The sequence below is a fragment of the Eubalaena glacialis genome, chromosome X (assembly GCF_028564815.1).
Source record: "Eubalaena glacialis isolate mEubGla1 chromosome X, mEubGla1.1.hap2.+ XY, whole genome shotgun sequence".
NCBI classification, from domain to species: Eukaryota; Metazoa; Chordata; class Mammalia; order Artiodactyla; family Balaenidae; genus Eubalaena; species Eubalaena glacialis.
The window spans coordinates 57,416,458-57,433,964 of record NC_083736.1 but is presented as its reverse complement, the minus strand read 5'-3'; the positions used below and the strand labels follow the sequence as shown (position 1 = coordinate 57,433,964).

General features: G+C 40.6%; 1 protein-coding gene across 4 annotated transcripts in view; it reads left to right on the top strand.

The window, feature by feature from the left end:
- ARHGEF9 (Cdc42 guanine nucleotide exchange factor 9) overlaps positions 1-17,507 on the top strand; it is a 210,561-nt gene that overhangs the window by 156,842 nt on the left and 36,212 nt on the right. For all 4 annotated transcript variants that reach the window (XM_061178455.1, XM_061178452.1, XM_061178454.1 and 1 more), the window contains one exon: positions 12,374-12,505. In XM_061178455.1, coding sequence (XP_061034438.1) covers positions 12,374-12,505 — 132 coding nt within the window. The remainder of the gene's footprint in view (positions 1-12,373; positions 12,506-17,507) is intronic.

Sequence of the window (17,507 nt, the reverse complement as noted above, 5' to 3'; positions counted from 1 at the left end):
AGCCCGAGAGGCTTGTCTGCTCACCGGCCAGGGCGGGTGGGGGCTGGGAGCTGAGGCTCCGGATTCGGAGGTCAGATCCCAGGGAGAGGACTGGGGTTGTCTGCATGAACACAGCCTGAAGGGGGCTAGTGTGGCACAGCTAGCCAGGAGGGAGTCCAGGAAAAAGTCTAGAACTGCCTAAGAGGCAAGACACCATTGTTTCAAGGTGCACGAGGAGAGAGGATTCAGAGCACTGTCTACACGAACTCCAGAGCTGGGTGCGAGCCACGCCTATCAGCATGGACACCGGAGATGGGCATGAAATGCTAAGGCTGCTGCTGCAGCCACCAAGAAGCCTGTGTGCCAGCACAGGTCACTATCCACACACCCCCTCCCAGGAGACTGTGCAGCCCACCACTGCCAGGGTCCCGTGATCCAGGGACAGCATCCACGGGAGAACACATGGCGTGCCTCAGGCTGTTGCAACATCACACCGGCCTCTGCAGCTGCAGACTCGCCCTGCATTCCGTACCCCTCCCTCCCCTCCCTGGGCTGAGTGAGCCAGAGCCCCCTAATCAGCTGCTACTTTAACCCCTTCCTGTCTGAGTGAAGAACAGATGCCCTCAGGCGACATAGACGCAGCGGCAGGGCCAAATCCATAGCTGAACCCCAGGAGCTGTGCAAACAAAGAAGGAAAAGGGAAGTTTCTCCCAGCAGCCTCAGGAGCAGCAGATTAAATCTCGACAATCATCTTAATGTACCCTGCATATCTGGAATACCTGAATAGACAATGAATCAGCCCGAAATTGAGGCAGTGGACTTTGGGAGCAACTGCGAACTTGGGGTTCGCTTCCTACATCTAATTTGTGTCTGGTTTTATGTTTCTTAGTTTAGTATTTAAAGTTGATTATCACTGGTAGATTTGTTTATTGATTTGGTTGCTCTCTTCTTTTTTTTATATATAAATATCTATATTTTTTCTTTTTCTCTTTTTGTGAGTGTGTATGTGTATGCTTCTTTGTGTGATTTTGTCTGTATAGCTTTGCTTTTACCATTTTTCCCAGGGTTCTGTCTGTCCATTCTTTTTAATTACTTTTCAATTTTTTTACTTTTTAATAATTTTTTTAATTTTTAATTTTAGTAACTTTCTTTTTTTTTCTTTCTTTCTTTCTTTCTTTTCTTTCTTTCTTTCTTCCTTCCTTCCTTCCTTCCTTCCTTCCTTCCTTTCTTTTTTTCTCCCTTTTCTTCTAGCCGTGTGGCTGAAAGAGTCTAGGTACTCCAGCCACATGTCAGTCCTGTGCCTCTGAGGAGGGAGAGCTGAGTTCAGGGCACTGGTCCACCAGAGACCTCCTAGCTCCACATAATATCAAACAGCAAAAACTCTCCCAGAGATCTCCATCTCAATGCTAAGACCCAGCTCCACTCAATGACCAGCAAGCTACAGTGCTGGACAACCTATGCCAAACAACTAGCAAGACAGGAACACAACCCCACCTGATAGCAAACAGGCTGCCTAAAGTCATGATAAGGTCAAAACACCCCAAAACACACCACTGGACATGGTCCCGCCCACCAAAAGACAAGATCCAGTCTCATCCACCAGAACACAGGCACTAGACCCTTACCAGGAAGCCTAAACAACTCACTGAACCAACCGTAGCCACTGGGCACAGACAACAAAAACAGTGGGAACTATGAACCTGCAGCCTGCAAAAAGGAGACCCCAAACACAGTAAGTTAAGCAAAATGAAAAGACAGGGAAAAACACAGCAGACGAAGGAGCAAGGTAAAAACCCACCAGACCAAACAAATGAAGAGGAAATAGGCAACCTACCTGAAAAAGAATTCAGCATAATGACAGTAAAGATGATCCAAAATCTTGGAAAAAGAATGGAGAAAATACAAGAAACGTTTAACAAGGACCTAGAAGAACTGAAGAGCAAACAATGATGAGCAACACAATAAATGAAATAAAAAATTCTCTAGAAGGAATCAGTAGCAGAATAACTGAGGCAGAAGAACGGATAAGTGACCTGGAAGGTGAAAGAGTGGAAATAACTACTGCAGAGCAGAATAAAGAAAAAAGAATGAAAAGAATTGAGGACAGTCTCAGAGACCTCTGGGACAACATTACCACACCAACATTCGAATTATAGGGGTCACAGAAGAAGAAGAGAAAAGGAACAGGACTAAGAAAATATTTGAAGAGATTATAGTTGAAAACTTCCCTAATATGGGAAATGAAATAGCCAATCAAGTCCAGGAAGCACATAGAGTCTGATACAGGATAAATTCAAGGAGAAACATGCCAACACACATGTTAATCAAACTATCAAAAATTAAATACAGGGAAAAATATTAAAAGCAGCAAGGCAAAAACAACAAATAACATACAAGGGAATCTCCATAAAGTTAACAGCTGATTTTTCAGCAGAAACACTGCAAGCCAGAAGGGAGTGGCAGGACATATTTAAGGTGATGAAAGGGAAAAACCTACAACCAAGATTACACAGCAAGAATATCACTCAGATTTGAAGGAGAAATTAAAAACTTTACAGACAAGCAAAACTTAAGAGAATTCAGCACCAGCAAACCAGATGTACAACAAATGCTGAAAGAAATTCTCTAGGCAGGAAACAAAAGGGAAGGGAAAAAAATACAATAACAAACCCCAAACAATTAAGAAAATGTTATTAGGAACATACATATCGATAAATACCTTAAATGTAAATGCATTAAATGCTCCAAACAGAAGACATAGACTGGCTGAATGGATACAAAAATAAGACCTGTGTATATGCTATCTACAAGAGACCCACTTCAGACCTAGGGACCCATACAGACAATAAGTGAGAGGATGGAAAAAAATATTCCATGTAAATGGGAATCAAAAGAAAGCTGGAGTAGCAATTCTCATATCAGACAAAATAGACTTTAAAATAAAGACTGTTACAAGAGACAAAGAAGGACACTACATAATGATCAAGGGATCATTCCAAAAAGAAGATATAACAACTGTAAATATTGATGCACCCAACATAGGAGCACCTCAATACATAAGGCAAATGCTAACAGCCATAAAACTGGAAATTGACAGTAACACAATCATACTAGGGACGTTAACACCCCACTTTCACCAATGGACATATCATACAAAATGAAAATTAATAGGGAAACACAAACTTTAAATGATACACTAAACAAGACGGACTTAACTGATATTTATAGGGCATTCCAACCAAAAACAACAGAATACACTTTCTTATCAAGAGCTCATGGAACATTCTCCAGGATAGAGCATATCTTGGGTCACAAATCAAGCCTAGATAAAGTTAAGAAAATTGAAATTGTATCAAGTATCTTTTCCAACCACAATGCTATGAGACTAAATATCAATTACAGGTTAAAAAAACCTATAAAAAATACAAACACATGGAGGCTAAACAATACATTACTAAATAACCAAGAGATCACTGAAGAAATCAAAGATGATATCAAAAAATACCTAGAAACAAATGACAATGAAAACACAATGACCCAAAACTTTTGGGATGCAGCAAAAGCAGTTCTAAGAGGGAAGATCATAGCAATACAATCCTACCTCAAGAAACAAGGAACATCTCAAATAAACAACCTAACCTTACACATAAAGCAATTAGAGAGAGAAAAACAAAAAACCCTCAAAGATAGCAGAAGGAAAGAAATCATAAAGATCAGGTCAGAAGTAAATGAAGAAGAAATGAAGGAAATGATGGCAAGTATCAGTAAAACTAAAAGCTGGTTCTTTGAGAAGATAAACAAAATTTATAATCCATTAGCCAGACTCATCAAGAAAAAAAGGTAGAAGACTCAAATCAACAGAATTACAAATGAAAAAGGAGAAGTAACAACTGACGCTGCAGAAATACAAAGGATCATGAGAGATTACTACAAGCAACTAAATGCCAATAAAATGGACAACCAGGAAGATATGGAAAATTTCTTAGACAAGTGCAACCTTCTGAGCCTGAACCAGGAAGAAATTGAAAATATAAGCAGACCAATCACGAGCACTGAAATTGAGATGGTGATTAAAACTCTTCCAACAAACAAAAGCCCAGGATCAGATGGCTTCACAGGCAAATTCTATCAAACATTTAGAGAAGAGCTAACACCTATCCTTGTCAAATTCTTCCAAAATATAGCAGACAGAGGAACACTCCCAAAGTCACCCTGATACCAAAACCAGACAAAGATGTCACAAAGAAAAAAAATTCTGGCCAATATCACTGATGAATATATATGCAAAAATTCTCAACAAAATACTAGCAAACAGAATCCAACAGCACATTAAAAAGATCATACACCATGATCAAGTGAGGTTGATCCCAGGAAGGCAAGGATTCTTCAATACACACAAATCAATCAATGTAATAAACTGTATTAAAAATTTGAAGGAGAAAAACCATATGATCATCTCAATAGATGCAGAAAAAGCTTTTCACAAAATTCAACACCCATTTATGATAAAAACCTTCCAGAAAGTAGGCATATAGGGAACTTACCTCAACATAATAAAGGCCATATATGACAAACACACAGCCAACATCGTTCTCAATGGTGAAACACTGAAACCATTTCCTCTAAGATCAGGAACAAGACAAGCTTTTCCACTCTCACCACTGTTATTCAACATAGTTTTTGAAGTTTTAGCCACAGCAATCAGAAGAAAAACAAATAAAAGGAATTCAAATCTGAAAAGAAGAAGTAAAGCTGTCACTGTTTGCAGATGACATGATACTATATATAGAGAATCCTAAAGATGCTACTTGAAAACTACTAGAGCTAATCAATGAACTTGGTAAAGTAGCAGGATACAAAATTAATGCACAGAAATCTTTTGCATTCCTATACACTAATGATGAAAAATCTGAAAGATAAATTGAGGAAACACTCCCACTTACCATAGTATCAAAAATAACAAATACCTAGGAATAAACCTACCTAAGGAGACTGAAGAGTTGTATGCAGAAAACTATAAGACACTGATGAAAGAAATTAAAGATGATACAAACAGATGGAGAGATATACCATGTTCTTGGATTGGAACAATCAATATTGTGAAAATGACTATACTACCCAAAGCAATCTACAGATTCAATGCAGTCCCTATGAACCTACCAGTGGCATTTTTCACAGAAGTAGGACAAAAATATTCTCAATTTGTATGGAAACACAAAAGATCCTGAATAGCCAAAGCAATCTTGAGAAAGAAAAATGGAGCTGGAAGAATCAGGCTCCCTGACTTCAGACAATCCTACAAAGCTACACTAATCAAGACAGCACAGTACTGGCCCCAAAACAGAAATATAGATCAATAGAACAGGATAGAAAGCCAGAGGTAAACCCATGCACCTATGGTCACCTAATTTTTGACAAAGGGGCAAGAATATACAGTGGAGAAAAGACAGCCTCTTCAATAAGTGGTGCTGGGAAAACTGGACAGCTACATGTAAAAGAATGAAATTACAGCACTCCCTAACACCATACACAAAAATAAACTCAAAATGGATTAAAGACCTAAATGTAAGAGCAGACACTATAAAACTCTTAGAGGAAAGCATAGGCAGAACACTCTATGACATAAATCACAGCAAGATCCTTTTTGACCCACCTCCTACAGAAATGGAAATAAAAACAAAAATAAGCAAATGGGACCTAATGAAACTTAAAAGCTTTTGCACATCAAAGGAATCCATAAACAAGACGAAAAGACAACCCTCAGAATGGGAGAAAATATTTGCAAATGAAGCAACTGACAAAGGATCACTCTCCAAAATATACAAGCAGCTCATGCAACTCAATATCAAAAAAACAAACAACTCAATCCAAGAATGGGCAGAAGACCTAAATAGACATTTCTCCAAAGAAGATATACACATTGCCAACAAACACATGAAAGAATGCTCAACATCACTAATCATTACAGAAATGCAAATCAAAACTACAATGAGGTATCACCTCACACCAGTCAGAATGTCCATCATCAAAAATTCTACAAACAATAAATGCTGGAGAGGGTGTGGAGAAAAGGGAACCCTCTTGCACTTTGGTGGGAATGTGAATTGATACAGCCACTATGGAGAACAGTATGGAGGTTCCTTAAAAAACTAAAAAGAGAACTACCTTATGACACAGCAATCCCACTACTAGGCATATACCCTAAGAAAACCATAATTCCAAAAGAGTCATGTACCACAATGTTCATTGCAGCTCTATTTACAATAGCCAGGACATGGAAGCAACCTAAGTGTCCATCAACAGATGAATGGAGAAAGAAGATGTGGTACATATATACAATGGAATATTACTCAGCCATAAAAAAACGAAATTGAGTTATTTGTAGTGAGGTGGATGGACCTAGGGTCTGTCATACAGAGTGAAGTAAGTCAGAAAGAGAAAAACAAATACCGTATCCTAACACATATGTATGGAAACCAAAAAAAGAAGAAAAGTTGTTCTGACGAACCTAGGGACAGGGCAGGAATAAAGACGCAGACGTAGAAGATGGACTGAGGACACGGGGAGGGGGACAGGTAAGCTGGGACGAAGTGAGAGAGTGGCATTGACATATATACACTACCAAATGTAAAGTAGATAGCTAGTGGGAAGCAGCCACATAGCACAGGGAGATTAGCTCGGTGATTTGTGACCACCTAGATGGGTCGGATAGGGAGGGTGGGAGCCAGACGCAAGAGGGAGGAGATATGGGGATATATATATATATATATGTATAGCTAATTCACTTTGTTATACAGCAGAAACTAACGCACCATTGTAAAGGAATTATACTCCAATAAAGATGTTTTTAAAAAATAATTTAAATTAAATTTAAAAAAAACAACAAGAATCATAGAAGAAACCTTCAGAACTTAATCTCCCTTGAAGAGGAATTAAGAAAGAGGGTCGAGAGTTGGTAGCACACCAGCAATTGGAGCCTGCTCAGTAAATCAGAGCATTTTGCTAGAGAGCAGGAGATCTTCTATTATATCCACACCTGACCAGCCCTCAGCTTATTCAATGAACATTTTGGATTTATTTGCCCACCTCCAGTTTCCATCCCTGCTCCCTGCCAGCCTATGTGGACTAGAGTTCATGGAGGCCCCCTGCTCTGCCCTACCCCCTAGGGCTTCTAAAAAATCAGTGGATGAGTGAAAGTATCACCTATACCTCTAAATAATAATAAGTACCTTCAATCAGCTTAGGGGAGCATCAGGAAGAAGAACCTGTTCTCACGAATTGCAGTTTCTAGGAAATATCTAATTTCTCTGATGCTGATGTTTGGTTATGCTATCACTTTGCTACCCTTCACATGCATTAGATCCACTTGAAGGGAAGGGGAAGGAACATATCCCTGACAGCTTCTTTTTTTTTTCCCATTCTTTAATTGTTATTTATTTTTGCAAGTTTTTTAAACAAATTTATTAGAGTATAATTGCTTTACAATGGTGTGTTAGTTTCTGTGTATAACAAAGTGAATCAGCTATATGAATACATATATCCACATATCCCCACCCTCTTGTGCCTCCCTCCCACCCTCCCTATCCCTCCCTTCTAGGTGGTCACAAAGCACCGAGCTGATCTCCCTGTGTGATGCAGCTGCTTCCCACTAGCTATGTATTTTACATTTGGTAGTGTATATATGTCAGTGCTACTGTCTCACTTTGTCCCAGCTTACCCTTCCCCCTCCCTATGTCCTCAAGTCCATTCTCTACATCTACTTCTTTATTCCTGTCCTGCCCCTAGGTTCATCAGAACCATTTTGGTTTTTTTTTTTAGATTCCATATATATGTGTTAGCATATGGAATTTATTTTTCTCTTTCTGACTTACTTCACTCTGTATGACAGACTCTAGGTCCATCCACCTCACTACAAATAACTCAATTTCATTTCTTCTTATGGCTGAGTAATATTCCATTGTATATATGTGCCACATCTTCTTTATCCATTCATCTGTCGATGGACACTTAAGTTGCTTCCATGTCTTGGCTATTGTAAATAGTGCTGCAATGAACATTGTGGTACATGACTCTTTTGGAATTATGGTTTTCTCATGGTATATGCCCAGGAGGGGGATTGCTGTGTCATATGGTAGTTCTATTTTTAGTTTTTTAAGGAACCTCCATACTGTTCTCCATAGTGGCTGTATCAATTTACATTCCCACCAACAGTGCAAGAGAGTTCCCTTTTCTCCACACCCTCTCCAGCATTTATTGTTTGTAGATTTTTTGATGATGGCCATTCTGACTGGTGTGAGGTGATACCTCATTGTAGTTTTGATTTGCATTTCTGTAATGATTAGTGATGTTGAGCATTCTTTCATGTGTTTGTTGGCAATGTGTATATCTTCTTTGGAGAAATGTCTATTTAGGTCTTCTGCCCATTCTTGGATTGAGTTGTTTGTTTTTTTGATATTGAGTTGCATGAACTGCTTGTAAGTTTTGGAGAGTGATCCTTTGTCAGTTGCTTCATTTGCAAATATTTTCTCCCATTCTGAGGGTTGTCTTTTCATCTTGTTTATGGTTTCTTTTGACGCGCAAAAGCTTTTAAGTTTCATTAGGTCCCATTTGTTTATTTTTGTTTTTATTTCCATTTCTGTAGGAAGTGGGTCAAAAAGTATCTTGCTGTGATTTATGTCATAGAGTGTTCTGCGTATGTTTTCCTCTAAGAGTTTTGTAGTGTCTGCTCTTACATTTAGGTCTTTAATCCATTTTGAGTTTATTTTTGTGTATGGTGTTAGGAAGTGTTCTAATTTCATTCTTTTACATGTAGCTTTATCCCTGACAGCTTCTTTTATATCTTTTTTTTTTTTTTCTGGAGATTTTTACCAGGATCCCAAGTTTGCAGCTCATGTTTGAGAACTTGATTGTGTGTGGTTGTGATTTCCTCCTCATAGCACCCCTCCCCCATAGCCTGGTTGTAAAATACTCAATAGCATGTTCCAGTTTACCATTGGACGTTTGAATCCAAAGAAGTTGGAGGAAACACAAAAGCCCAACGTGATGGCGGCAGCAAAAACATCTTTTTAAAGCTAAATTGCTTGATGAGGCATACTCTTTGGATCAGGAGATCAAATGTGGAGGGATGGATTTGTTATTTCCCTGCCTTCCTCCTAGCAGGCAGAATTGAATATGAACTCTGAGAAGGATAGCATTTCCCTTGTCCTCTCCCTTGATGTGCTCAGGGCACAACCCCACATCAGATAATCAGCCTATAATTAGAATGAGGTGCTGGGCATTGGGATATTGAAATGAATGAGATGTAGCCTTGGCTATCCAGTGAGGGAAAGTATGTTCCAGGCAGAGGAAACAGTGTGAGCAAAATTCTGGAAGAATGGAAGAGAACAGAAGGCATGTGGAGGAGGGGGAGGTGGGAAGAGATTGCACTTGTGGGGTCAAGGCAAAGAACTGTGTAGTGCAGTGGGGCAGAGAGGGCAAAGTCTGATTGCTCTAAACTCTGAGAGGTCCCTCTCCCTTACATGAGCTTATTTGGTGTTCTCAAGCAGCCATGTGATTTGAGCCAAACAGGAACCTTTGTATTAGCCCCATTGTCTAAATGAGGAAACAGATTGTGATTAAGCTACTTCCGAAGGAAGTGAGTTGGCGGCAGCACTGGGCCCAGAACTGAAGCCTTTGAGGTTCTTACCTTAGAAATCTTCCAAGGCAGCTGCTTGTTCCACTAAGGGATCATTATTTTGCTGTTGTTTGATGGTTTAGAGCATGAACTTTTGAGCGACTCTCTCCTGGATTCTGCCACTTTCGGCATATTACTTCCAATTTCTCTGACACTGGTTTGGGGACAAATAACACTACATCCCTTATTGGGTTTTGAGTATTAATGGGAATATGTGGCACAGGATTTAGGGTACACAGTAATATTCAAGGTAATAACTATCACTATATGGAGCTTACAGTGCGATGTGTACTTTTGTAAACACTTTATATATGTTAACTTATATAATCCTTACAACAGCCAAATGAGGTTGGTAATGTTATTATCATCATTTTAAAGATGAGGAAACTGAGGAACAGAGATGAGTTAACTGACAACAATCAGCTTGGTGAGCATAGAGGTGTATTTTTTCAAGTTTTTTTTTTTTTTCTTGGTAGAGTGGCACCAAGTGGCATTTATGGCAAGTACTTAAAACAGAATTGATAGAATTGGGTTGCTCCTAGCTGGTACAGTGTGTAGACCAGATGCCACTGAGTAGTCCTCCTGGTCTGATCATTCTCAGCTTAGCAAGTTGTGCCTTTAAAAGTCATCCTGGCCATCTTTGTATAGCATTGGCCCCTTTAATAGCGTTCTTTCACTTCATACATATTCAAAATGGACTGTAGTACATCTTCCTGGCCTGCCTCAAGGTGGGGCATGGCCGACTGGTACCACGTTCAGCTTCCCATCCCTCCAACAGGAAAACCTTGCATGACCCCCACACTCTGAGGGATTCTTCTCCTAGCCCTGGGCCTCCAGAGGTTCTGTGCTAGTATGTGGGCCCCTCAAGGAGGAGTGTTTACCAAAGTTCCAGGGAACACCTGAGGTGTAGTCTGGAGTCACACTAGTATCTCTGAGCTTTCTTACTTTTTTTTTTTAACATCTTTATTGGAGTATAATTGCTTTACAGTGGTGTGTTAGTTTCTGCTTTATAACAAAGTGAATCAGATATACATATACATATATCCCCATATCTCCTCCCTCTTGCGTCTCCCTCCCACCTTCCCTATCCCACCCCTCTAGGTGGTCACAAAGCACCGAGCTGATCTCCCTGTGCTATGTGACTGCTTCCCACTAGCTATCTATTTTACATTTGGTAGTGTATATATGTCCATGCCACTCTCTCACTTCATCCCAGCTTACCCTTCCCCCTCCTTGTGTCCTCAAGTTGAGCTTTCTTTTTGAGGTTGTATTATTAGAAAATATTTCCATTGAGCTCCCCTTTTTCTTCCCATCCCTTAGACTGAAAAAAAAGTGATATGCTTAAGAATACGATTTCCTGCTACCCTTCTCTTTGGGCCACTGCCCTGCCTAGACTGTTTACCTCTGATTGTTTCTGGGGAGATGCGGGAACCCCCATCTCTAAATTTGACTTGAAGCTTTTCAGTACAAGGCTGAGATCTTAGCATTAGAGTGTCAGGGCTAAGACCTTAGAGGTCATCCTCACATACCTCATTTAACAGCTGGAAAGCTGAGACCCAGAGAGAGGAAGGGACTGACCCTCCAGTGACTTTTTGGCCTAGAGACAGTATAACATAGTGGCAAAAGTGAGCACACTCTCTGGAGCTGCAGACTTGGGGTTGGATTGTGGATCTTTGGCTAACTAGCTGGGTGGCTGTGGCTGATCACTTGACCTCTTTGTACCTCAGACTATAAAGATGACAGCAAGACTATCTACCTACCAGGGCTACTGTGATGCTCAGAAGAAACAGAGTGAAAGTATGTAGCACAATGTCTGATCCCTGTAGGTGCTCAATAAGTATTAATTCTCCTGAGTCAGGGGGCCACTTCTTTTTGTCCCCATGGTTTGCCTTGCATTTCATGAGTTCTGAGCACACCTATATTAGACTCCTCTGCTGAGATGTAAGCTCTTCGAGAACAGGGCCAAGTCTGGCTTGGCATCTGACATACACCCCCACATATCAGAGTTGTGATAAATAAGAGGCCCTTGGAAACTCTGTAGAATAGAATTAGCTAGGTGTTAGGTGTTTTTGGTGTGTGTGTCTGATTCTACATAGCAAGAAAGATAAGCAAGTTATTCAGGCTTTCTGGATAATAGACCAAGGTGATGAAATTTCCTGTTTAATCAGTAAATTTTAATGAACTGAGAAAGGAAGGAAAAACAATTTTAAAAGGGTGAATGGATTCTCTTTCTCTCCTTCAAACATCATCTCCTTCTTGTCCTTCCCTGTCTTGTTTTACTTGTCTGGGAAGCAGAGAGACTTCTAGCACCTGCTCAGGCTTTACTCTTCAGGTACAAGAAAGAGACTAAAAGTCTAGAACTGGGATGAAAGATTGGGGCAGAAAGAGAGATTTAGAGAAAAAGAGAGAGGGAGAATAAGAGAGAGAGACAGATAGACACCTCATGGCAGCTGGTGCCTCTAGGGCCAGAGAGCAACTGGCAAAGAAGGACTATAGCAGTCCTGGGTAATGGGGCTCATTTGGCCTCAGGGTAAACAAGAGTATGGGTCTTTATAGCTCATGGAGCCTTTCAGGGATTCCCAGAGGTCCCTCCCTCCATCCTTTCTTCCTCACCAGGCCCTCCTCCTGTCCCAGCCTATGCCCAGCTCTAGGTGCCTCCAGGCAAGTGAAGGGGCCATCCCTCCTGCCTGGCTGCCTCTCACTATCACATGTCTTTCCCAGGGCGAGGACATCCTAGACAGGAGCTCGGAGCTGATCTACACTGGGGAGATGGCGTGGATCTATCAGCCCTACGGCCGCAACCAGCAGCGGGTCTTCTTCCTGTTTGACCACCAGATGGTCCTCTGCAAGAAGGTAACCCCACCCCTTTCTTCCCTGAGGGAGATGGGCACCCCAGAGGGCACCAGACCCTTCCTCTCCATCATCCCCAGTTCCCAACAAAGTGGGCTAACCCTGCTGGGCAAAAACAAGACAAGATATTGGCAGCAATTCCATATCCGGATCACTGGTATGGCATGAATATCACAAGCAGGGCTGGCTTATGGGCAGTGAAATTCTGAAACTGGTAAAGTTTGTGTTGGTATCTTTTATACACTCTTCCCTCCTGCCCTTCATGGCGATCTTTCTCACTCTTTTCGACCCAGAGCTGATAGCCTGCTGATTTTCACCAGTTGCTAAAAATATTGAAATATTTCTATCCCAGTTGGTGAATAAGTGGCTTCCCTGAGCACCTCCCCCCATCTCTACTCTAATGGCTTTGACCATCTGGCCCCTTACTGCCCTAGGAACCAACAAGGGACCTACTTTACTCTTACAGGTAAGGTACCTTACCTTTGTGATACAGGAATTTTCCCTGTTCCCCTACCCATTTCCTATACAAGTTGTATCACATCCCTATAACTCTCAACTGTGCTCTTCATTACCGTCCCTTCTCTGTAATCCATTTGAGAAAAGGTCTTGCTGTTGTGATTAACTCAGCATGAGTGTTTGTTTCTTGGTATCTTCTCCTTGGCAGGTAGGAGGATGGCATATGTTCTCAGCCTGATTCCTCCTGATGGTATACTGTTTCCTCCACCTCCTCCCTTAGGATAGGGAGTTCAGATCACTTTTAGCTCCAGGGACTGGCTGGGAAGAATTTGGGACCAGGGAAAGTAAAAGAGGAGGGGAAAACCAAAGAATGCTTAAAGTGACTTTTAAAATTCACCATCCTACCCTTGGCTCTTTTTCCATAATCCAGTCCCTTTGTTCTCTTCCTCACCAAGTAGCAAATACCTCTGAAAGGGAATACTAAATCATGAAGCACCAGGTTAAACACTGTCATCTTTTCCAGCCTGGAACAGGAACCACACATTTGTTTTTAAGCCCCCTGTTCTCTGTGTATGCCACATCTTGCATTAAATCTCTGGCTATTTGCCTTTGACAATGGATTGAGGGAACAAATTGAGTTTCAAGTCAAACTGCCTCAATGTTTGGGAATAAGCTTTAAGTGCCAGCTCTGGAACTGATAGCTGTCTAGCTAATGGAGAAAATTACTGCCTTGGTCTGGACCTGGCCCTGGAAGAGAGAACTTGTATGAATCTGGAACTTGGCCAAACACTCAGCCCTCTTATTATCTACCCCCAACTCTTCCTTAGACTTCCATCAAATCAGGAGGCAGAATTTTTGAGGGTTAACTTACATAGCCAAGGAAATTCTCAGCATATCAGTCATGTCACCAATAGGCATGTGCTCATTCTTCCCACTGAGGCATGTTTACACTCAGAACAACCAGTTGTAGAGAGACACAGAAAAGAGATTAGAAAGCTAGTTTATTTTAGCGTTGCCCACCACTCACACCCTGTTAATTTAAGCATCTGTCAGCCAAGGCTGAGATTACTTTAAGGAAAATGTGAAACTCAGCTCTGCAAAGCAGTAGCTATAGGAGACAGGGCCAGGAGCCAGAACACAAAGTAGTGAGGCAAAGGCTAGAAATAAAGGGAAGAAACAGCATGGACAGTGAGCTAAGTTTAGGAGCCAGGGGACAGCAGAAAACTAAAATGGAATGAGAGCCAGCTCCAGGCCAGCTAGTAGAAGCCAGTGATTAAGGAGAAACCAGAAACCAAGCCAGCCAAGCTGGCAGGATGGGGGTAGCAGGCAACAAGGATGACAAAAACAAGAGAAACCTTGAAGCTAGCATAGCTTTCTTCCAATGGGAGCCTTCTTGTTCTAGCAAGAATCATGGCCTCCCCTTCCAGAAAAAAGCTATCCACATACCTGGGCCTTCTTGACTCTGGTTTCTCCGAGCATGAGCAGCTACAGTTTGATTTTTCAAAGCCCCTTAAAACTATATCTGATGTTTGTGTTGAGGCTATGGTTGAGGATTTCTATTTGGTACCTGAAATAGGCCTTTCTATTCAGCAATAGGGAGTAAACTTTTGAGAAATGGCCATGGCGCCAAAATAAGGTATAGAAAGAGACAATGTCTTTGGTCTGCTGGGTGGTTGAGGGACCTCTTGCCATTGCTATAAAAGCCTTTCCTCTTGAGGTAGAGCTGGAAGAAATAGAGAAAGCTTCCTGGAGATGAAGAATCCTTTGGCAAAGGAAAAGGGCCAGGACTAGAGCTGGGCGAGTAAGGCACTCACCTCAGGCACAGAGTTAAAAAGGAGGCCCCAAAGCACAGTAATCCTTTTTACAGGGAAGAAAGGGGACAAGAAAGCTACGTAATCAAATGTGGCTACATAAAGCTTTCTGATGAGTTCATATTTAAAAAGGAGGAGGAAACATGGGCCCGTAGCAAGTGGATAGATATTCATATGTAATATTTTATATGTATAGGATATTTAATAGGAGTGACAAAGATTAGTTTCATGAATCCTACAATGAGTCAAAGTTAGTTTTTAAAGATTCTAGGGCAATATCAATGATTTAAAAAGATCTTTTCAAAAAAAGAAGAAAAAAGATGTGATAGTCTGACAACTCCCTTCTAGGGACAAATAATTTACTATTAACATAGGAACTTAAAACTTCTCTGTCAAGGGAAAAAGAGCATAAACCTGTTGAGGGGGAATTTAAACCTAAAGTATCTGAGGTTGTAAGAAAGCACTTCAGTGCTCTGAATTCATTCTTTCATGCTATAATTATTGAGCCCCTGCTCTGTGCCAGCCAGCTCTGCCTTCTTAGAGCTTGTAGACTAATGGAATTTAGGTGTAATGTAATTTAAAAATATATACATCACTGGGCAATGAAATAATACTCAGATGTCCCCAGCAGAATTGCTGTAGGTAAACTCAACAGAGTCATGAGTTACAGGAGATCTATGACAACACTATAGATGAGAAAATGTACCAATTTTCAAAATATAAAAGATTCTAGAAAATACAGATTGACAATAAAATAATAATGAATCGACATTTACTGTTCACCTCTATGATTCTGTTCTAAGGCCTTTACATTCATTAACTCAATTTAATCCTCACCACAAACCCATGACGTAAGTACTATTATTTTTCCCATTTTAAATATATGTAAAGTGAGGTACAGAGAAGTTATATAATTTGCCCAAGGTGATATTATATCTAGTGAGCGATGGAGCCAGGAATTGCATCCAGGCAAGCTGACTCCAAATTCTTCATTAGTAACCTCTATGTCATTATTGCCATTGAGCTTGTCAGAATTCTATAATAGATTTTTTTAAACATCTTTATTGGAGTATAATTGCTTTACAATGGTGTGTTAGTTTCTGCTGTATAACAAAGTGAATCAGCTATATGTATACATATATCCCCATATGCCCTCCTTCTTGCATCTCCCTCCCACCCTCCCTATCCCACCCTTCTAGGGGGACACAAAACACCGAGCTGATCTCCCTGTGCGATGCAGCTGATTCCCAGTAGCTATCTGTTTTACATTTGGTAGTGTATATATGTCAATGCTACTCTCTCACTTCGTCCCAACTTACCCTTCCCACTCCCCGTGTCCTTAATTCCATTCTCTATGTCTGTGTCTTTATTCCTGTCCTGCCCCTAGGTTCTTCAGAACGGAATTTTTTTTTTTATTCCACATATATGTGTTAGCCTACGGTATTTGTTTGCCTCTTTCTGACTTACTTCACTCTGTATGACAGTCTCTAAGTCCATCCAACTCACCACAAATAACTCAATTTTGTTTCTTTCTATGGCTGAGTAATATGCCATTGTATATATGTGCCACATCTTCTTTATCCATTCATCTGTCGATGGACACTTACGTTGCTTCCATGTCCTGGCTATTGTAAATAGGGCTGCAATGAGCATTGTACTACATGACTCTTTTTGAATTATGGTCTTCTCAGGGTATATGCCCAGTAGTGGGATAGCTGGGTCATGTGGTAGTAATATTTTCAGTTTTTTAAGGAACCTCCATACTGTTCTCCATAGTGGCTGTATCAATTTACATTCCCACAAACAGTGCAAGAGGGTTGCCTTTTCTCCATACCCTCTCTAGCATTTATTGTTTGTAGATTTTTAGATGATGGCCATTCTGACTGGTGTGAGGTGATATCTCACTGTACTTTTGATTTGCATTTCTCTAATGATTAGCGATCTTGAGCATCCTTTCATATGTTTGTTGGCAATCTGTATATCTTCTTTGGAGAAATGTCTATTTAGGTCTTCTGCCCATTCTTGGATTGGGTTGTTTTTTTGATATTGAGCTGCATGAGCTGCTTGTATATTTTGGAGATTAATCCTTTGTCAGTTGCTACATTTGCAAATATTTTCTCCCATTCTGAGGGTTGTCTTTTCATCTTTTTTATGGTTTCCTTTGCTGTGCAAAAGCTTTTCAGATTCATTAGGTCCCATTTGTTTATTTTTATTTTTATTTCCATTTCTGTAGGAGGTGGGTCAAAAAGGATCTTGCTGTGATTTATGTCATAGAGTGTTCTGCCTATGTTTTCCTCTAAGAGTTTTATAGTGTCTGCTCTTACATTTAGGTCTTTAATCCATTTAGTGTTTATTTTTGTGTGTGGTGTTACAGAGTGTTCGAATTTCATTATTTTACATGTAGCTGTCCAGTTTTCCCAGCATGACTTATTGAAGAGGCTGTCTTTTCTCCATTGTATATCCTTGCCTCCTTTATCAAAGATAAGGTGACCATATGTGCATGAGTTTATCTCTGGGCTTTCTATCCTGTTCCATTGATCTATATTTCTGTATTTGTGCCAGTACCATACTGTCTCGATTAGTGTAGCTTTGTAATATAGTCTGAAGCCAGGGAGCCTGATTCTTCCAGCACCATTTTTCTTTCTCAATATTGCTTTGGCTATTCGGGGTCTTTTGTGTTTCCATACAAATTGAGAAATTTTTTGTTCCAGTTCTGTGAAAAATGCCATAGGTATTTT